Source organism: Trachymyrmex septentrionalis, unplaced genomic scaffold, assembly GCF_001594115.1.
Source record: "Trachymyrmex septentrionalis isolate Tsep2-gDNA-1 unplaced genomic scaffold, Tsep1.0 scaffold6, whole genome shotgun sequence".
NCBI lineage: Eukaryota > Metazoa > Arthropoda > Insecta > Hymenoptera > Formicidae > Trachymyrmex > Trachymyrmex septentrionalis.
In genome coordinates this window covers 180,604-203,236 of record NW_017305778.1, presented here as the reverse complement: position 1 = coordinate 203,236, position 22,633 = coordinate 180,604, and the positions used below count along the sequence as shown (strand labels likewise).

Below are 22,633 nucleotides of genomic sequence, written 5' to 3'. Positions count from 1 at the left end.
ACATCTCATTGGAAGCTGCAACAATAAAAGACGCAGGTGATACAGAGAGGAACCGGAAAGTGGATATTCCGGCCTTTTTCGTATACCAAACCTCGTAGGGTAATGTCTACGTTTTTGGGATCTGTTCCATTACGTAGATTAGACAAGGACGAATAATCAAAATTGATTGTTTATCCTTGTCTAACTTACGTAATAATATAGAAAAGAATCACAAAAATTTGAATATTACTTTATGAGGTTTGGTACAAAAAAGGTCGGATGTCCACTGTCAGATTTCTCTTTAGTGTAACATAATGAATCATTATATCCTTATTGTTCGCCATGTTAAACAAAGATGAAATGATCACTGTGTTACACACTTAGCAAACACCAAGTTACATGTAACGTACATGTTAGTTGTAATTTCTCACTCAACAATATAACTGCAATATAACACATATGTTATATACAGAGTGGAGCAGTAACTCTGTCCACTTAGAATCTTTCCACTATTTTTAGAGATATAAAATAATATATTTATTAAAGTTTCCAGCAAATGAGAATGAATTAAAATGGATTGAAATTTTTTTCTATTTGAATGCGTATTTTAAATAGCGAATACTTTTTTTTGATTTAATTGGATTCAATTGGATGCAATTGGATTGAAAAATTACATTTCCTATTCAAAATTTTGAATTGAACAGTATTCACAATGTGCACAGAAAAAGCTAATATTATTTTTAGATTGAAAGGCATAGAGATATGCTCCATGTAATTCCTATAAATGAATAAACATGCATTCAGGATTGGAAAACATTTATTTTAACATTCGTAAATCAATATTTCTGAAAATCTGAATCCATTTTAATTTATTCCAATCCATTCTCATTTGCTGGTATAACATCAAAAAGAATATGTACTACTAATAGTTTTTCTGGATGGAGACGCTTCGGAGATTTCAAAGTCACCTTCACTTTTTTAAATGGAATTGTATAATTTTTTACACAATGATTTCTCTAATTATTTTGCATATAAAAATTTTAAGGTATATATATATATATAACAAAATTAGTACTTTACAAAGACATTTCATATTTTATTGGCGTCGCCAAGATCAGGTCAAGGTCACATCGATTTTTTAAAAATAGAAACCCCCATTTTTATTGCATTCTTATAGCTTATCATGAGAGTTCTTTAAAACATTATAACAAAATATTTTTTCATTTTTTCAAGTACTTTTCGAATTATGATCGGCTTGGATGTTATAGTACCGCCGACGCATTTATAGGTGTCCGATCGACGACTAAAACCTTTTGAATTAACGTTCAGAAGCATAATCTGGATAATAAAATATTTGTCAAGATTAAGGCCATTGGAAATTGTTCCTCTTATTTTTATTTTTACGTAAGAATGAATTTTTAATGTAATTTTTAATGTTTTACAAATAACATCCAGTAGCACATGGGAAGACGAATATAGTTTTGCATGTTATATTATTAGGGCAATACCGTAGATCCAGATATACGACTAAAGTTTTGTTATTTGGTGGAAAATCGAAATGCGCATGTGCAGTTTTGACTTTCCACTAAATTAGCGTTTACCGTATCTGAATACACGGTATTGCAAAAACTCTTTATTATTCGTGTAACGTTTCTTAAGTTCGTCTACTGGTAAATGTAGTTAAGATTCTTTCGAACTTATTCCCGTCAAAGAAAATAACAAGTCTTTTTCGTCGAATATTCGTACCGTCAATCAAAAATCTTATTTAAATAATAAATATTTAAATAATTTTTAAATTGCCGAAGTATGGTTTAAATTATTAATTCCTTATCATAGAATATAAGTAAAAAAGTATGAAAACTTTATCTTCTCAATGACAAGATATTGCCGCTTACGGATTCAGTTACGTACGCTTATGTTTCACCTGGTTCGTATATTTTTCAATGATTCACGTACACATCATCACAGTGTGTGTGTATATATGTGTGAAAATATAATAAGATTACGTTCTTTAATGCTGATAAGCGCGATCTGTGATACGCGTCTTAAATGTTTCTATATATTACAAGTAGAAATAATGCATCCGAGAGGAATGTTAACCCGACATGTGTTTAATTGTGATCTGTGTTACCATCTTTTGTTTAAAAACAAAATTTTTATCTGATTCCGTCGCTTAACAGCAGCACATAACGCTCCTACGGATGAGTGATAATGTAAAATTGTAAAATATAATTTTGCATGCAATCTTGTGAGAACGAAGTACATATATATTATGAGATTAATATTATTATTTCGTAATTTTACGAAATTATATTAATCAAGCGATTGAATGATATTTTCTAACAAGGATCATCTCTACGAGTGGGAGTAGATTACTCATACATGTCGTATCTTATCTCTTGATAGTGGTGGTAGATATTACTATGTCTCTAAATAGGTGTGGTGTAGTATCTTGTTAAATGAAATCGAAGGAACAGCGTATCTTACATAAATCCTGCGAATAAGATTTCGATTTTCAAATAAGTTTAAATACCGTTTTTCTCAATACAATGATACATATTAATTGAGATACGAAGTGTCGATTCAGTGAATACAATTCTACATTTCTTGTTCTTTTACAGCACAAAATGATTGGTCGATTATATTTCTGGATTATTCTATTTGTTCTTGGTAAGAAGTTTATTATTTTAATTTATAATATACAATTAATTTTGTTATGTATTAATATTTGCAATAAAAAGTTTCCAAAATTCTTCATATAATTTTTGTAAACTTTTTGTATAAAATTTATAACTTCTCAAAATTTTTTAGATCTTTTGTTACTAATTGAAAGATTTTTGAAATGGATTGCTTAAGAAAATCTACGTTGTTTCCATAATTCTTGTATATACATTCCAAAATATTTCTCATTCTATAATTCCTAAATAAAACTTATAAAACTTAAAAAAATTTGAAGTATATATTTTTCATTTTAGACAACTTCATAAATTAAAAATTATGAAATATATTATGAAATATATATCATATAAGAATTATGAGAATTTTTCTTATTAAACATATTAAAAATTGTTCAAAGTTAATGCAAATTAAAAATATAAAAACATAATTTTATATAATACATATCTTTTTTCATTCTGTAAAATTTCAAACATTTATTATTACATTAAAAATTGTTTTGATAATTAGTTTACAAAACATTGTTTTATTTTAAATTAGACAAAATCTTATAGATTTTTAAATGCTAAAAACGATGTCATAAACCAAATCAGATTGAAATTGAGTTTAAATGCGTTTAAACTCAAAAATGACTCTGTAATATTTGATATTTTTTTATAAAAAAGATTAATGTTTATCTTACAATTCTATTTATCTAAAAATCTATATGAAACACCGCAGATAGTACACGATGTCCATTAGGCGTTCAGTCATTTACAGAAAAGTTAAAATATGTTATATATAAATATAATTAAAAATATTATATATATCATTCTTATTACGCATAATAAGATGTATAACAAGAGTTTATAATTTTGTAAACAATACAGCTTAATTTTCTTTATACATATTATTTCAGGCGTTTCCGCGCAAGAAAATACATATCGAAGTATTACATCAACACTTCGAGAATGTTACGAAAATAAATATCTTCTAGAAAAAAATAATAGATTGCCCCATACTTTAAATACATTAATTGCGATTCTCCGAAAAATCGAGAATATAGAAAATCAGAATATGGATTTACGAGCTTTAACTGTTGCAATTATGCACAGGTAAATAATAGATTCTTATGACAGTGTTAAATAAATTTCAAGATTTGAGATTGCTAAAGTGCATAATTAACATTTAAAAAAATTGTAGATTTCGTCAAGATGGAATAGTAAAGAATCCAAATGTCATCGAGCAGTCTGGTGTATTACCATATAAAGCAGGTGTTCAAGCTCAAAAATATGTACAAATAATTCATTTTATTCCCGAGGCGACTAACCGGCTTCTTGATGACAACATAATAACCGACATTGAAAGGGTAAACTTAATAAAAACTTATACTATTTAAATATATTTTTGATAGAAATTTTTTGCTGATATTAAAATGAATAATGATTGAAACGCATATTAAAATCTGTATCAATTGATCCACTTTCTTACAATTATTGCATTAAAATCCCAGAGCAAACACACAAATATACAACTACTATATTATTATCATAAAACAGAATATAATATAATATACGTGTATATATATAATATATTGCATCCACGTTATAATTTCTTACTCATTGTAGTTATAAAATATAAATATAACATGTAACTAAAATGTTATATAACTTACATAACAATAATATATAAATTTGCTGCGTATTGTAATATAATATTACATTATATATAATTATTATGTTACTGTATATTAACCTAATTTGTCTTTTGCACGTACTATAATCACAGAACAGGTCTCAAGAATAGCTCTGAGAACAAGAATTTTAATTCTAAGCGCGAAAAAACAAACAAAATAGTTTACTTTTGCTTAAAATTATTTCAAAGATCTGTTTTGGAATTTTATGCAAAATACATTCCCTGAAAATTGTGCTTTTGTAGGATAAAAATAACATTTAAAAACAAAAAATTAATTATATGTTAATTAATTAATTAATTAATTATTTTTAAATTACCTTTAAACCTTTTACCTTACCTGTGTGAAAGCCGCATAACAAGTGTTGACAAAAATATATAAGTTTGTAAAAAAGGCTGTAATAAGGCTGTATATAATATAGTTTTAATATTATATATTTTTAGTATTGAATAATATATATTTGCTAGACGGATTCATCAACTAAAAGATTGATCATAACCTTTATCTCAATGTTTATAAAAGTTTTATGATATTATCGCTGATAACTTTACAAGTATTATAAAAATTAAATGTAGTGGAAAACTATTTTTAGGATTCGCAATATTTCAGCATGATTCAATGTTTAATTTTTCTGAATAAATCTTTAATTTCTTCCATTATAATTAATATAATAAGCATACTTTTTTTTTCTATCTTTGATATACATACTCGGATCTCCCCATCCATATTAGTTACTGTAACTTTCGTAAAAATATCAAATATTTTTGCATTATTTTTTGTTATTTTTAATTATTCTTTATTAATTTTTTTTTATTATTTTTAGAATTCAATATTAAAATTATTATTTATACTACAATATATTTAACAATATTTTAGTCATTTTTATTTCTCATTTCTACGATTTCATATTGATTTTAACGATTTTAGCGATTTATTTCTGGGATATCGATCATATAACTTTTTCTTTAGAGTGGAAATGTGAAAAGTAAAAATTGTGTGTGTGTGTGTGTGTGTGTGTGTGCGCGCGTGTGTGTGTACGCATAATGCAAAAAACCTTGTTTTTATTTTTCACGTTTCCGTTTTAAGGAAAAAGTTACATGATTGACTGTCAGGGTATAGAAATAGGGAATAGTTTTCAAAAGTATTTTATATTTTGTATATAAATCTGGATATAGAGACTTTTATCTGATGAATACTTTATCTTCATTTTGCAGTGCACCCTTCATTTTATGTTATCTAGTAGTATTGAAATGTACGAAAGAGGGGACGAAAGCAAAGTGTGTAGATTGAGTACCGGCTTTTTCAGAAGTGTGAGAAGTGTTATCAGCAATTATTCCATTAATACAAATTTGAATATGCACGATGATGTAGAAACCTTGACACCTGAACAAATGTAAGTAATATAATTTAAACAATTTAATTCAACTGTCTGAACAAAAAAAGTAACACATAAAAATATAATTAAATAAATGAAATCCTACATTATATTTAAAAAACATTTTTTTTCAATAGTTATAAAAAAACGATTATAGTATGGTATTCATTATAAATGGCAATCAATTTTACAAATATTTTCTAGGATTTGTTTTAAGTTAGATTTTTCCTTAACTAAAAATTCTTAAAGATTAGTTATTTTAATTAATTTTTATTTCTTCCATTATAATTAATATAATAAGCATACTTTTTTTTCTATCTTTGATATATTGTACATACTCGGATCTCCCCATCCATATTAGTTACCGTAACTTTCGTAAAAATAGACATATTTCAATTAATTTTTTTCAATCGATGGAGAATCGAAGGAACAAGTTCATGATGTGTAAAAGTCGATAAAATTAAGAAGTCTCGAGATATAGATTTAAAAAAAAAAAAGTTCAAAAGTACGAAAAAAGTCACGATTTAGCAAATTGCACTGGGATTTTTGGAACTCCAGTGTATATAGCTAGGATTAATGACTTATAAGATTAATTGTTTATAAAAATTATATAAACCAAAAATTAATTTTGTTAAAAATTAAGTTGAGTTAAATAAACTTAAATTAAAATTTAATTTTAAAAAGCATTATTTAATTAAATTAAAATAATTATTATAAAGTTATTATAATTTTTATAATCAAATCTACAGTTTACTTTAAAGTTTAGATGATTAGAACTTAAAATAATTGCGACATAAACATATTGTAAAGGAGGATGTATACAACTTTTAAGAATTTTTGCGACCATTCTGGGAATCGTTATATTTCAACATTTTTAAATATATTTTTCTTCAAAAATCAAAAATTATTATAATAATGACGCTACACTTAAGAAAAAATTGATACATTAAAATAAAGTTAATAAAATCCTTATTCATATTATAAAATCGTGTCAGTTATACTTCATAATCAATGCTATCAAATATTATCAAAATTGTATAACATATTATATCAGATTGTTTTGGAATAATGAAAACTAAACTTTGTAATATTTATACATTATGTATTTTTTTAATATGACATACATAATATACATATTGGACTTATTTCTGAAAACTTTGATTGCAAATATAGCGACGTTATTACAAACAACAAAGACGAAGTTACCAAACATATGTTTGATCCAAACGCTATGTATTCGGAATTTCCACCAAATCATCCAAAGACCGCCCGATTGGTTGACAAACCACTAAGCAGTTGTCCTGTGGAGAATGGCGTTATAAAAACTGCGTAAGTAGTAAATTTTATATTTTTATACACTATATCGGTATTTGTAGTGTAAACACATGTTTTTATTTCTTAATAATATTACTGTATACTTCCTACTAATGTCTACTAAAGACCGCAATACAGATTTTTACATAATGCGTAACACATAAGAAAATTAACTAATCAAATGACTATGTTCGTATGTATTCCGTTGCACGCGTAATGTGCTTGATGTATCATTTAGCAGCCTGTGACTTTGATTGCATTCGTGCAAATTACTTCTTCCAGGATACGTGATATAATCACGCCCTTCTAATTTAAAAACTCTATTGTTTATTCCACTCTGGACAACACTCCTCGTCTTCATAGCTCTCTATCATTGATATTTGACTTAAATTTATAATGTTTCCAGCCCATGTTAAGAATATTTTACATGGTGTACTCAGTTGGCTAAACTACGCCCCTTTTCACGGCAAAGTGTCTCTCGTGGCTTATTATAAAACGAATATGACTCTATTTTGCTATAATTATATAATTATATTTTAGATAAATAACTTTTAACGAGTAAGTGAATTCAAATAAACTTTTGCATGAATGTTTATTTGAGTTTTATTAGTATGTGTACAAAATTTGATGTAATTGCATGGTAATGCTATTTCTTCATCAAATTTACAAACAAGTACTGTAAAAGCGCTGTTTCCTATATACCTACTCTACGATAAACAACGATATATTGACGCAATATTTGTCTCCGTGTCTTAGACTAGAGAGTTTAGCCACTTTCTGTTAACAGCATTAATTAATGAATTATATTATCATAGCTGGGGTCCAGTTTCTGCCGGGCCGTTAATCTCTGGTATAGCTGCTGGTCTACAACCTGAAGATATAGCACTCTCGGAAATTCTTAGCGAAGATAACGCAGAGAGAAGGGAAAATTTATCAAATTTGTCATTGGATAATAAATGGATTGCAACCATAACTGGTAATAAAATCTTTATTTTTTTAAATTCATATTTTGTACTGTTTCATGATGTAAATAAATGAATGAAATTTTGAAGAAACCCAATTAGCACACAATAAATGTTTAAAAAACATTTTTTAAACATTTATTTAATATTTTTACATTAAATAAAATTAAAAAAATATTTTTTTAACATTTTTTAAATATTGTGTGCTGATTGAAAAATTGCATCAGAAAATTAACATTTATAAACTGATCAATCATAAACATGATTTTTCAATTGTTTTCTCAGATTATTTTATCAACTATGGATCGTTTAATATGACGTTCATTAAAGTAGGAGATTGCAAAAAATTTATATACTTGCAGGTGATTTAGCTGAAGTTATTTTAATGCAAGGCCCTACAAATAACAAGGATGAAATGTTTATAGTAGGTGTAGACGGCAATTGGAATTCATCAACTATGCCTCGTTGGTATTTTCTGACAAATAATAGCAAATTACAATTTACTGCGGCAGAGATTAGAGGAGATATTGATGGATTCATTCTTGCAAGGGAAATTGAAGATTTGTTTTCAAAAGTACCTAAATTGAGACTGTCGCAGATTTTAGATCTATATTACAGCTCTCGTGGACTATTTAATCCTACAATTAGAGCATGTAATCGAAAAACTTTGTTCCAGACAACTATAAACTCAAATCAGATGTCTGACCAGGTAATATTGCATAATATTATATTATACTATTGAATAAAAAAAAACATTTTTTTTAGTATAAGAACACATGTAATCAATTTCGTATAGCATTTTGAACTGTGAATACAATTCTATTCATTAAATTATTCTATTACGTTACAATTAGTTAGAGCGTGTATTTTGAAGCGGTTAAAGTTGTAAAAAGCTATTTTTAGTATATTTTTGCATATTATAATTATGATGTAAAAAGATATTTATAATTAATATTGCATCAAAATTGCTTACTTAGAGTGCTGTCCCATGACAATTGAAATTTCGGAAAACGGAATTTCGGAAAAATAATAAGTGCGAATCAACCAATCAGAATTATTGGGATGCATTACTGATCGTCTACATATATACGTTAAATATAAAATTATCGAAATTGAATTTCTATACGTATAAAAATAAATTCAATATTAATAAATAATTGTTCGATAAGTATTTATTAATATATGAATAAGTTATTTTTCCAGCACATAAATATAACTATTTATATCATTGGGGATAAAATTGCTTGTCGGTCCGAAATTTTTGTGACTACTAAAATAGTTTCGTATTCTCTCTTTAATAAGTTTTTTAAATTTTATCTGTGGTTTTTTTGTGACTTAATTGTATTATTAGTAATTTCTTTTATAAAAAAAAATTAACATTTATTTTTCATTTTTATTGATATGTATAATATAATTTATATTTTATATACTTTATACATATATTTTATGATTTATATATGTATTTTGATTTATTTTATTACTAAATATTAGATAATAATACATCGTAATATTAATTTTAATATCTCTTTGTTTTCATTATGCGACGAATTTTATATGCCTTAATGGCATATGTAAAGTCACAACTTTGACATAATAGATCCTATATTAATTATAAATACTTTTGTACTATAAAATCAACACTATAAATTACTTTTAAGAACTGAAAGTAACAAACTTAATTTTTGTTACAACAAAATTTCTCTAATCTGTCACATGATTATGATATGTCAAAATATACTAAAACAATCCTTTATGCAACTTTGACTGGAAATTTTTCAAATCTGTAACATAATAGAGCATAGATTTGGGATCGTAGCACCCATAAAACTATGAGAAATAATTATCTTTATTTTTGTGCACATTTTTTTGTTAAATAATTAATTACTTTTGATAAAAAGTAAATAATTTTATCACACACACAACACACTAGCACGAATAAACGCATGAGTAATTTTCAAAAATTATAAATCAAACCTTTTAAATTAAAACAGTTCATTTCACTTAGACATTCAGTGCTTCATTAGTTTTGGAAGAATATTTACATAAAGCTACAATAAATGACGATAAAATGAAAAATTTTGCAACACAAGCAACAGAGCAGCTAGCTCTTTATGTTGGTGAGTGAATAGGTATTCAGCATTTTACAAAATAAATACTTATTTTGAGATAAAATAAAGAGTAAACTTGTAAAGCGTATAAATTTTAGATTCAATGGATAACGATTTATCGTGTAATAAGATAGAAACAGGAAATTTTGATGATGTTATTCAAATTGCTGTTGATCTGACAATTATTATTGATATAACGTGGTCTTTTGACGAGATACAATCAATTATTGCGTAAGTACAAATTATACGTAAATATATTTTACGCATGTAAATAACGTTTTTTGTCACGTCGTTATCATTTACACAGTTACCTTTTCTAAGAACAATTCGATAATTTTTCGTAACAAAGTTAGATGAGCTATACAGGTTCTAAATCACTACATTTAGTATCTATGTTAGTACATATGTGCATATGTGTATATGAATGAAATATAACTCCTAAGGATGTCCCAAGGACATTCTAAGAATGTTGAGGACCTTTCATTTGCTATATTACAGGACGTCTTTAGGACGTCCCGAGAAGGAAATGAGATATCCAGAAAAACATCCTCAGTAACCATCCTGAGAATGTCTATGTACTGTTTGGGATATAAGCACTAACACATTAGAACTGTGTAACTTACCTCTACTTAACAAGTTACTTTCTTCAAGAAAGAAACGCGTAATAATAATAAATTACTTTTTCAAAAGTGATTATTTCAACTTTAGTATTATCGTTATCATTATGAAAAATTGTAACTTCATAAATCATTATTATAAAAACATAATAATATAATCGTGTTACGAGTAATGCATTACTTTCCGTCTCTAAAACTATCTTATATAAACATAAATTCAATAAATAAAAATATTTTTTATTTTAATAACGTAAAAATAAAATTATCAAAAACGGCCAAAGACGAATTAATAATACAAAATGTTAATAATAATGAATTCATACATTTAATATGTTTATAACATTAAAATTTCAAGCGAAACTAGTTTCGACATTACAATATCTTTTTCAGTTGCAAAAAATTATAAATTGCTAGTTTCGCTCGAAATTTTAATGTTCTAAACACATTAAATATATGCTTCATTATTAACATCCTCTATTATTAACTCGTCTTTAATCATTTTTGATAATTTTGTTTTTGCGTTGTTATTTTAATAACAAGCCGGTCATAAAACTTAGCTGATTTTTTATTTTTTTCTTAATAGAAACATATTGGATAAAATCGACATAAATCAGTACAATAGTCAACTTACAATTATTAATGGTCATGATGGCAGTATCATGTTGAATACTACCAACAGTATTTTAGACTTTGGTTTATACAATATAAACAATTATACAAATAATGGTATGCTTGCACATTTTATAGTAATACATCTCAAATGATTGTATTCTGTTACAAGTGATTCAATTTGGAAATAACTTTTTCAGTTACTAACGGAACTAACTTCGATCTTCCTAAATCACTTGACAAATTGTGCGTTTTGGAAAAAAAGAAATTGAACGATACACGTTATGGTCTTGGAAACGCAAAATCTGATGTGGTTTTAATTATTCCACGTACATCACCTATCTCAATTTCTGATAAAGAATATTGCAAAAAATGGATCAAGGAAATGCGAGAGCAAGTGCCGGGTAAATTACTTCCTATAAAAACTACCAGTTGCAATTATTATCTATACAATGTCCTGGATGTCCCAGAATAACGGTATCATCTTTCACGAACAAGTAGAACGTATTAAATTGGGGATCGATTATAGGGTGTGTTCTTAAATAACGCCCATTAATCATAATAAAAAACTGAATCGCAATAGTTAACGAGATATTAATTTCTAAAAGTTGTTGAATAAATGGATATAATCGGTGCATAAGACAATTTTAAGGTATTGTTCAATGTTCTTTGTAAAATATTTTGAAGATGTTTCTTAAAGAACTCTTAAAGATATTTTAAAAGTTGTCGATTTTAGATATTTTGCTCAGGAGATAACTAAGAAAAAATATTGCAAAAATTGCAAAATGGTAGAGGACTTTTCGATTTAGTTTTTTATTAAGGATAGCATTGTATGATTAGTGGCATTATTTAAGAAACACCCTGTATATCTTGAAATGAGATGAAAATTACAAAAAAGTGAGCAAATTCTAAAATATTAGCAATTTCATCATCTAATATTTGATCGTTGATCATTCAGATCAACACCTAAGTATTTGCTCATTTTTGTGCAATTTTTACCTTGTTTCAAGATAAACAATTCGATTCCCTGAATTGAAAAGTTATCTACTATTTTGCAATTTTCACAACAGTTAACGAAATATTAATTTGTAAAGATCGTCAAATGAGCATGTATTCGCCTAACCTACCACCAAATACACGACCATCCAAGGAACACACCCTATTATAAGTAGTTAAAGAGAAAGTGTACTTTGACTTTCTCTGATAACAAAATAATGACTTGGTTACAAAATTTGACTGCTTATTAACTTTAAGCATCAAAATAAAGTTATTTTAACATTATTTTGATTTCTTGTTGACTTTTGTGTGTTTCTTGATCAGTTGTGGATGCTAGACGCGGAAAGTTGTTTACTACAAATCTAGAATTGTCATAAAATTAAAAATCAGAGAAATCAGGAAAAAGTCAGGAAATTTGAAAATCATCAGGAAAGTCATCATGGAAAAGTCAGGAAATTTTGCGAAATCTTCCAGAAAAATAAAATTCCCACAATGTAAAAATGATTCACATAAAGTGAATGAGGCTTCATTATCGATATTATTGCAGATGTCACATTACTTATGTTGACTTATGGATCGATAGATAGATGGACAGAACTTTTATCATCAACTGATTTGTTTGCCATAACTGCTACAAGCGATATAGGAAGTTCAGCGACAATTACTAAATTAATTTCGAGGATAAAACAAGGTATGTATAGATCAGATCGTTTCCTTTGAAATATAAATCTATATAATTTTACAAATATTTCATTTTGTCGTTATAGTTCCACAGCGGTTGATCAATACACAATGTGGAGACAATTATACTATTATTGGAAACTCGAATTCATTTATCGATTACATTGAACCGAATACGACAGTTTCTTACAGAATGCATCCTAATTATTTCTTTTCTACCCAAAGCGATCATGTTTCTAAGATAACGGTAAAACTTTTCATACACAAAAAATATTGAACATATTTTCTTTTTTAATAAATATCTTTTTTAATGAATAAATATCTCTTTAGATTCAAAGTGATGATAATCTAAAAGTATGTAAATCACGAAGTTTTCAAATTATTAATGAGACAAATGACTGTGTATCAATAAATAATAATGCACATACTATTGAATTTTCCTGCGGTGATGCTGGTTTGATACATTTTTGCAATCCGTTGTATCTCTTAATCATTGCCAATTCTTCAACTACAAATTTTAAATATGGTAAACACAAAAAAATTATATATTTAAATTTAAAATTTAATATATATAGTAACTGTTAATATGTCACAATGGATGCATCCAGTACAACCGCTCACTGAGACACTGAACGCTCACTGAGCAGGGTATCTATTATGAAACATTTCAAAATGAATTCCGATCGGAATTATTCCGTTTTCCCTAGGAAACACAATAGAAATCTAGATTTAAAATCTATAATTGAATAATTCCGATCGAAATCATTAGGTGCCCTGGTGTAGCACTGAATATACCCATTTTTTTTTTTATATATGTACTCTTAAATACACACGCGCACGCGCGCGTGCGCGCGCGCACACACACACACACACAAAATACATATATATTTATATACATTATCTTATAAAAACGTAATGTCTTTTCTTATAAATCATCTAATATTCTATTTCTTTAGGTCCAGATGAGTGCAGATTTCCTCATATGATCAAATACACCATTTCCTATGAGAATTTGGTATGTGAAAGTAATGCAAACATAAATATGTTGAACATCTTCGTTTTAGTCATAAGTATGATATATACATTTTTGTAATAAAAAATATAAAAGATATAGAGATTGCAAATATTATCTTTTTTTTAACAAAATCATATTAGTGAAATTCAACATTCCTCAAATTTCAATTAGAGTTGTAAATATTACTTAATACTGCCTTTTTATTATTCGATAAACATAAATGAGATATTTTGTAATCATTTTATTCATATGTATTGATGACGCTGAAAGTTTCAAAATAGAAAATATTATGAAACTTAATTAAATAAATAAACTAATATTTAAATAATGATGTTGCTTCTTTAAATAAAAGGTTTACAAAGAGTCACTGTATGATCCACTCCACAGGCAACCTTTCTCACTTGAGCTCCTACTGCAACCTGTTACAAGAAAACAAATTGTTGCAGACAAAAAACTATCATTATACAGACGCACGCATGCATCTTTTATTCACATTTTATTTGTAAAATATATTTTACGTTTACCTTTAAGGGAAAAAATTGATCCTTCACATGCCCTAATCCCAAAGACCCAAATCTATTACAACCCCACATATATAAATCTCCTATGTTGGTTAGCGCTGCCAGTTGATTGATTCCACAGTATATATTTGTTACCTAGCAATGTGTGATGTATAGTTCATGAATATGTTCACAAAAGACTTTCGGATTGAAAAGATTTTTTTAATAAATTTAAATTATTTTAATTACCTTGACATTATAATTGTACACATTATTGCCAAACAATGTAGGAGGAATCATGGTTGGTTTTAATACTTTTTGCACTTGAGGTCCAAGACCAAGTATACCGTATCCCCATACAAAGACATTACCATCATCTGTAACATAATATATTAGTTAATATGTAAAATATATATAATATATAAAATGTATTAGCTAAAATTAGAAATATATAAGCATGACAGAAATAAATACAAAAAATTCTTAAAACAAAAACAATTATTAAATAAAAACCATAAATAGTAATTATTAAAATAAAACTGTTAAATTAAAATTATTATGAGTTTTGGTGCTTACTGTTTAAAACCATACAAAAACATCCACCTGCTGCTATGTCTATTATATATCCTAATTCTTGTGTATGTAATTCTGTAGCAATGTTTACTTGATAATTATCTTCTCTGGTTGATAATTGACTATATTCTGAATTACCCCAGCCATACACTTTCCCTTTATCTGTGTTAGAAATATTTTAATTATGTTAATATCTATTATACGAAAATATAATAGATGTAGTAAGTCTTAAGAAATTGACCAATCATAGCTAAATATTCTTCTAACATTCGATTGTGACTAATTAATTCCTTAAGGTTTAAAGCTTACTACACCCATTGTATTTCAGAATTTATACAAATACTTGGTCTATATGTTGCATTTCATAGTTACATACCACTAAGAGCTAATACACAATCAGCAGCACAGGCAACTTTGATTATACGCTGTCCTGCCAGGTCACCCTTGACTAAACTTGGTCGATGTTCATTTTGATAGTGTGCAAGACCTGTTTGTCCATCAGCACCCCAGCCAAATGTATACACTTCACCTGTCTCTGTCAAAAGTATACTATTATATAATGTTAATAAGAAAATACTGGAAAGAGAATTATAATATGATTGCATAATATTCAATTGATATTTTATACCTGTGATCTTGACCAGCTGTCACTGCAACAATTTTATTTCCTTTAATGTCAGGTATACGATGCACAGCTGTACTTTTTTCGTAATTTTCATTCAATATAATTGGTCTACCACATTGACCATATGCATTATTACCTAATGTGAACAAACCTTCTGTTGTTAATATTAATAAATGCGCTCTTCCAGCAGCCATGCCTATAATTTTAGTCGAGGCATTCTGTAATGGTAAAGTTATTGGCTTTGGAATAAATATCATATTGAGAAACTTCTCATCGAGATTGTAACCTGTTATAGAAAAATTAAGCTATAGTATAACTTTTAAAATTAAAGTTTGTTTTTAATGAAGGCTTTATAATATTGATAAAATTAAAATAGATCTTTAGTTACCAAGTTGTGAATCTGTATTTATGCCAGACCCATAGACAATATTCTTATCTGAAGAATGTACAGCATAAGCCGTAAAACCATAACCACAAGCAATATCTGTCACCCTATGTTGCTCAGCAAAAGACAGTCTTTTTGGTTTTGAAAGGTATGAGATTCTGTTCTTTTTCAATGCTCGTGGTTCTCCAAGAGCACCATGCTCCGCAAGACCCCACACATATACTCTACGATCGTTCTCTCGGCTTATCGGATACTGAAAAACTATAATCCACGTGATTTTATGTAAGTAATCTGTCAATTTAATGTTAATATAAGTAATATCTAGCAGAAACATTTTCTAACTTGGTAAAGTTTTAAGCTCAGGCTTCAAAGGTATGGATGTCTTGCTGTCTAGGTGCAAATTTTTAGCACGCCTTGTGACTTGCATGAACCAGTTACTTCCTGCACTTAACATTTTCGTAAATTTCTTCAAAATGTAAAGATATATAGATAACTTGTAGTTCTTTTCAAGGTCTCTGTTTGGATCTTACGAGTCACATGGAGTCGCAGCATGGTAAGGATAGGTCTGTTCGCATTGTTTAAAATCCTCAAAAATTTTTGAACTTAAAATGAGATAGACATATTTGGGCATTGAAAAGAGAAAAAGTGAAGATGCCGAGTGCAAAAACTACACAAAACGACGCGACAGAAAAGCATCGTGTGCCGCTAAAGATTGCGGCACACGATGCTTGTTTTCCTGCTGGATTGCTAGCTGGATTAGAATCTTGCCATCGTATTGGCTGCGATGCTAGAACTAACAGCCATTGGCTGCGTTCAGCAAACTCAACAATTGAATAAGCGCTTGCTGTTATTGGTTATTCTTTTAGATCATCCAATCAGTATTTTAGATCTGGAAGAATACATCAATAGCAGCGAGCGCTCATCTGTTGAGTCCGCTAAACGCAGCCATTTAATAAAACAGTTTTAAAATAAAAGCGGATTATAAATACCATGTTCCATGTTTTTTTTTTAAACCGTATTACAGACTTTTGCTTAACGCATAATGCATAGTGCATAAACAAATCCACCAACCAATCTGATTCCTTCCATTCCTTCCACTTTGCGAAAAAGAAGAACTTTGATTGGTTGATTCTTTTATGTACTATGCGTTAAGCCGGCTCTACATTAGTTGCAAGCCGAGCGCAAGTTTGTTGTGACAGCCAATCTGAAGCTTGCACTTTGAAATCAACGCTTCATATTGGCTGTCGCAACAAACTTGAGATCGGCTTGCAACTAATGTAGAAGCAGCTTTATGCGTTATGCAAAAATCTGTGTCTCTTAGCCTTTCATAGATGATAGTTTCTTCCTTATGAACGATCCATAGACAGAGAGAACAGAGATTAAAGCCGGTGGCACACATGCTTATTTTCCTGCTGGATTACTAATTAGATTACATGATACTTGTTTTCCTGTTGGATTGCTAGTTGGATTAGAATTTTGCCACCGTATTAGCTAGTACAATATCCAGCAAAATGGCGGCTACTGGACTGAAACGAAATGGAAACGCAGCCACTGTCCAACTGCACTACTATGTTATCCCTTTCATATTACTAACTAGTAACTTTCTATTGAATTATCTTCATTTCGGCGATACGTGTAAGCATACACATGATATATGTATTTAATTAATCATTTTAATACTAATGTATCAATCTAGTATACATCAATCTTTAAATACATTGTTAAAATTAAGATAATTTATTAGAAAGTTACTAGTTAATACACGTACCGAGTACTCGGTGTAAAAGGGGTCAGTGTAGAAAAAGGGTATGGACAGTACGGACAATAGGCTTTACGAGACGGTAAGATTAAGTGAGGCGTGATTGTAATATGGAGGAGCAAGGACAGGGCTTGCGACAAAGAGAAAGAGAGAAAGAGAGAGTGTGTATGTGTGTGATGTGTGCTATGTGCTATGTGCTATGTGTACGCGCGTGCGTGCGTGTGTAATGTGTAACGTGACGACGGAGCCGTCGTCGTCAGCGGACAAGCAAGCAAGCAGAAGCTAGCAACTAGCACAGTCTTCCTTGTCTTACTAAACGGACGGACGTCGCTCGAGTAAACGTACTTGTTCCTCGTGGGATTAATGCAATGGTCAACTGTCAACATTCATTGGTGCACGAAATATGCCATTGAGTGCTTGTCTCGTATTTTCCGCAGGAGCGAGAGCGATCGGTCGCGGTGAAGTCGAATCGGCGAGATAAGGAGGTAGAGACAGAGAAAGAAAGAAAAAGAGAGAGAGAGAGAGAGAGCGATAGAAGGAGAAAGGGAGAAGAAAGAGAGACAGAGAGAGAAGGAGAGAGAAATATCTGGAAAAGTGCACGACAATGTTGATTCTAACATGCGAGAGGACGGATGCAATAATCGTGTCTCTCGTACGTTAAGTTGTCATAATAATGGCAGACAATGTGCACAGAAAATCGCACAGGCTGTCAGATGGTAGCAGGAAAGTGTCGAATCCCGTGCATCGCACGACCACGGAGACGATACGTCTCGGTGAGGTAGACAGGCATCATCAGCCGGTTGTAGTACCGAGCAGCGGTGTGCAGGCCCCGAGTGGCAATCGGAAGAAAACGTCGTCGTTCCAGATAACTAGCGTCACCGTAGGTTGCCGCATGAGCAATGATGCCGGCGAGGATTCCAACGACGACCTGGACGAGTCGCATACCGAGGACAATTCCGTTGAACACTCACGCATTACCGATCTCGACATCGAGACGCCAAGCTACTCTGAGGACACCTTTTCCAAAGAGGATGTGTTCTTCAACACAAGCAACGCCGCTCTCAGCACAGCCCCGGTGATCCCTACCAGCTCGCAATACGGCCTGGCCATCGTGCCGTCTGAGGGCGGCAATATTAGTAATTCAGTTAACGATAGCAATATTAATACCCTGGACATTACGTCTGTCACTGACAAGCAGGACGCGGATCTGCGTGAGGTTCACTCGCATGGTAGAAACGAGAGGTTCAAAGTGGTGAAGATTGAGAGCACGGAACCCTTCAAAAGAGGACGGTGGACCTGTATGGATTACCTCGACCATACATCCGTTAATCAGCCGATGGCCATCGGCACACCAAAAGTATCTGATCCAAACGAGGTGTGCATATCGTATGGCGTGACTGACAGTGGGATTGTTATACCAGAGACTGCGAAGCAATCTGTAGTGACAGTGACTGATGATAAAGGGATTAATATTGATGCTAATGGACCAGATACAGTGCACTCGTCGATCGCTGTGTCAAATAATCCCACGCAATCGGCATCGAGTGCGAACTATGCGGTGAATAATTCAATATCTCCCAATGTACAGCATAATCCTACACAGACCCAGGCTAAAGCGCAGCAGCAAATTCCGCAATATTTTCAATCTCAGACTCAGCCAATAACTACACAGCAACAACAACAACATCAACAACATCAGCAACATCAGCAGGGCACCCAAGGTTCTACGTTGCCTTCCAATTTACAGGCTACTCATCCCAACAACTTGGGGCAACCTCCTCAGAGTATGCCTCAAGGATCTATCCCCATTATCACTAGTAATAGTACAGTAACTCCCCAGCCAAGTATACCTCACTCCAAGGAAGAAGCTTATGTAACGGTGAGCACGCAGAATCAATCCTTACCAGTCCAGAATGTCTGTCAATCGACGGTGCAACAAACATCAGCTCCGACCTCTCAGGCTCCAAACATTCTCGTCACGCAGCATCAACAGTCGGAAGCGGCTCCCTGCCAGCAGCCTTTGGCGACGCAGCAGCCACAAATGACACAAATTTCCGAGCCATTGACTGCCATACAAGGGATACAAAGTATACAAAGTATTCACAAGACGGCTGGAGCGCCACAGCAGTCACAAGCGATTGCACCCTCGACGCAGCAGTTGCAGCCGCAAACGACTAATGGTAATGCCCCGGTACAGATCACACAAATGACGGCCGGTTGTCAGAGTGCTGTCGGCGGCCTGCAACAGCAGGGAAACATGACGTTCCATCAGTCCGACCCGGAACAAGAATCCATCTCTGGTATCGTTGCTAACACTACTACCATTCAGTCGGCCGATACGACTCTCCTCGAATCATTAGCCGAGGTTACGCAGGGCAGCGACGAGCACCGTACTCTCGAAGATAACGAAAGGTATTAAATATAGAGATATAATAGTTGTAAAGAAATTAATCTATTTAAATAAACGAATAAATCATATTTGATTATAATATATAACAAATCTGTATCACTTTTTCTACTGCTATTTTCATCATCTAATTTTTTTTATTGTATGTTTAATAATTGAATAAGTTTATATGAACATTACACGTACATTGCAGTATACCGGGGACAAGTGCAGTGGCGATTGATAACAAGATCGAGCAAGCTATGGTAAGAAATTGCTGTAATAGACATTACTGCTCATTACTTTAATGGATGATAAACTGTATTATAATCTTTTCTAGGATTTAGTTAAAAGTCATTTAATGTTCGCGGTACGGGAAGAAGTCGAGGTATTAAAAGAGAAAATAGCTGAGCTTATGGATCGTATCAATCAATTGGAAGCAGAAAACTCAATCTTAAAAGCACATGCAACTCCAGAAACATTGGCGCAATTGAGTCAATCGGCAGCAAAATTACCCCAAAATAATTCAGGAAATGGTCAATAGGTAACCATTGTACATAAGTTTCTATCGATACTTTGTCAAGTAAATAATGAATATTATAATTATTGTATATAACTTTACGATTTTTAGAAATTTATAAATAATGAGATTTATTATATATAAAAATATATATTAGCATTAGACACATTTTTTTAAGTAAACTAAAGATAATGGATTATTTTTTACTATTTCAGTTTACCGTTTAGGAAATATATTTAAAATCGTAAATTGAAGCTTTCCCTCTTTTTCAAAAAATGACAAATCATTTTGAAGACATGTTTGTTGTTATTCTAGATAGAGAGTAACACATATGAAAATATACGAGTGCATGCCGAAACTAAGCAGCGCTAATGTGATAGAATTGACATTATTTTACATTAGAAAAGTGATTTTTAATATTAACAAATAATTAAAGAGAAATAACAATACAACAGAATAGTTTGACATTCCTAAATTATTTTTTCCATTGTTTTTTAGTACTTAGGTAATTTAAATGATAGATTTGATCAAATATATTTGGCAACATAAACGGAGATTAATGTTTAACGACGTTCAGTGCCAAGCATCGCTCAAATTATCGACATTTTAATTTTTAATTATTTTTCAGCCTCTTTCTGAAATAGATATTAATGATAAATTTTGTCAATACTCATCATTTTTTAGTTTCTCAAATCTCATTTTATAATTTCATATGTAAACTGGTTTTTAAAATTTCATATGTAAACTGGTTTTTAAAATTAGATATGTACGTACATACATGTATATAGGTGTTGTCACACACTGTGTCCAGTAATGACCGGATCACTTCTCGTGAGCAAGTAGAGCAAACTAAATTTAGTCGAAAAGTTCTAGAGATATTAATTTTAAAAGATCGCCACGTATGTGCGTAACCGCCCGGCCGCAGCCTATCGCCAAACGCATCTACAAGCATATTTTCTTTCACCGCTTGTGCGTTGCCAATGCCGCTTATAGCAAATAACTTCCTGCGCGCTTAACAATCTATGACAATGGGCTATCTCATCGCGCGCTTATATTTGGCGGTAAGCTGTGCTATTCGACTCTTTAGAAATTAATATCTCATTACCCATTGCGCAAATGTTTAAATAGTACAAAGCTTTTCGATTAATCCACTTTATCTGCTCATGAGAATTGATACGCTCATTATCGGATACCTTGTGTAAACATAATACATACACAAGCGCGCGCGCACATACATAAAGTTTGCTCGCGTCGCATGCTCTAACATGCTCTAAATTGTTCCTACCATAGCATTTACTCACTCAAATGCGCTTGTTGAAGTGAGTATAGCAAGAGCACATTGGAGCATGCTGGAACAGGTGACGCGAACAAACCTAGTGTCCCATTTGAAACTTCGAATTATCTCCCAAATTATACATTATTCCAAAAATGTTTTTTATGTGACTTCTCACACACGTAATATTACATTAATATTGCATTAATATGATATTATATGATAATTAATATTGCATAATTATTGCTGCAATATTAAATATCCGCGAAAATCCATCGCAGAAATATTTCTGTAATATTATGGTAATATTTTAATAATATTAATTTCCAAGGAAATTATTACGATGTTCGAGAAACGCGTTATCAATACTATCGTTCTATTCAGGTCCAATAAACGATAAAGAATGCACAATAGCGCTGATAGCGCGCTTCCCGATTACAGCCCAAGAAAGTATTCCTAACTTAATTTATACACAGAATAACCAAAAACTGTATTATCAAAAAAGTTTATTTAGCATGTTACAATATACACCTATACTGAAACATATAGTATAAATTTTTGTATTGACAGTATATACTGAAAACAGCAGTTTTACATTCATTATTGAA

At 30.5% G+C, this 22,633-nt stretch overlaps 3 protein-coding genes across 4 annotated transcripts in view; 2 read left to right on the top strand and 1 right to left on the bottom strand.

Moving 5' to 3' along the window:
- The window catches only part of LOC108752313, a 22,517-nt gene extending 8,435 nt beyond the window's left edge, over positions 1-14,082 (top strand). Inside the window, exons 8-21 of the mRNA XM_018493067.1 lie at positions 3,554-3,749; positions 3,838-4,003; positions 5,542-5,720; positions 6,876-7,031; positions 7,832-7,992; positions 8,341-8,687; positions 9,984-10,095; positions 10,185-10,317; positions 11,287-11,429; positions 11,513-11,716; positions 12,856-12,999; positions 13,076-13,236; positions 13,320-13,515; positions 13,946-14,082. Coding sequence (XP_018348569.1) covers positions 3,554-3,749; positions 3,838-4,003; positions 5,542-5,720; positions 6,876-7,031; positions 7,832-7,992; positions 8,341-8,687; positions 9,984-10,095; positions 10,185-10,317; positions 11,287-11,429; positions 11,513-11,716; positions 12,856-12,999; positions 13,076-13,236; positions 13,320-13,515; positions 13,946-14,082 — 2,435 coding nt within the window. The remainder of the gene's footprint in view (positions 1-3,553; positions 3,750-3,837; positions 4,004-5,541; positions 5,721-6,875; positions 7,032-7,831; positions 7,993-8,340; positions 8,688-9,983; positions 10,096-10,184; positions 10,318-11,286; positions 11,430-11,512; positions 11,717-12,855; positions 13,000-13,075; positions 13,237-13,319; positions 13,516-13,945) is intronic.
- A 221-nt stretch (positions 14,083-14,303) lies between these two features.
- LOC108752253 (Williams-Beuren syndrome chromosomal region 16 protein homolog) lies at positions 14,304-16,710 on the bottom strand. The gene is made up of 8 exons (XM_018492953.1): positions 16,430-16,710; positions 16,091-16,348; positions 15,706-15,988; positions 15,454-15,626; positions 15,081-15,239; positions 14,754-14,881; positions 14,529-14,660; positions 14,304-14,423 (listed from the first exon to the last, which is right to left on the bottom strand). Exons 1-8 carry the CDS (start codon positions 16,539-16,541, stop codon positions 14,346-14,348), a joined length of 1,323 nt encoding a protein of 440 aa, XP_018348455.1. The 5' UTR covers positions 16,542-16,710; the 3' UTR covers positions 14,304-14,345.
- A 1,176-nt stretch (positions 16,711-17,886) lies between these two features.
- Positions 17,887-21,199, top strand: LOC108752362 (protein bunched, class 2/F/G isoform). Of its 2 annotated transcripts, XM_018493162.1 has the most exons (4): positions 17,889-20,258; positions 20,447-20,498; positions 20,573-20,776; positions 20,968-21,199. In XM_018493162.1, exons 1-3 carry the CDS (start codon positions 18,520-18,522, stop codon positions 20,774-20,776), a joined length of 1,995 nt encoding a protein of 664 aa, XP_018348664.1. In that variant the 5' UTR covers positions 17,889-18,519; the 3' UTR covers positions 20,968-21,199. The 2 variants fall into 2 exon arrangements, with proteins under 2 accessions (XP_018348665.1, XP_018348664.1); XM_018493163.1 differs by lacking the exon at positions 20,968-21,199 and having other exon boundaries at positions 17,887-20,258; positions 20,573-20,814.
- The last annotated feature ends 1,434 nt before the right edge of the window (positions 21,200-22,633 follow it).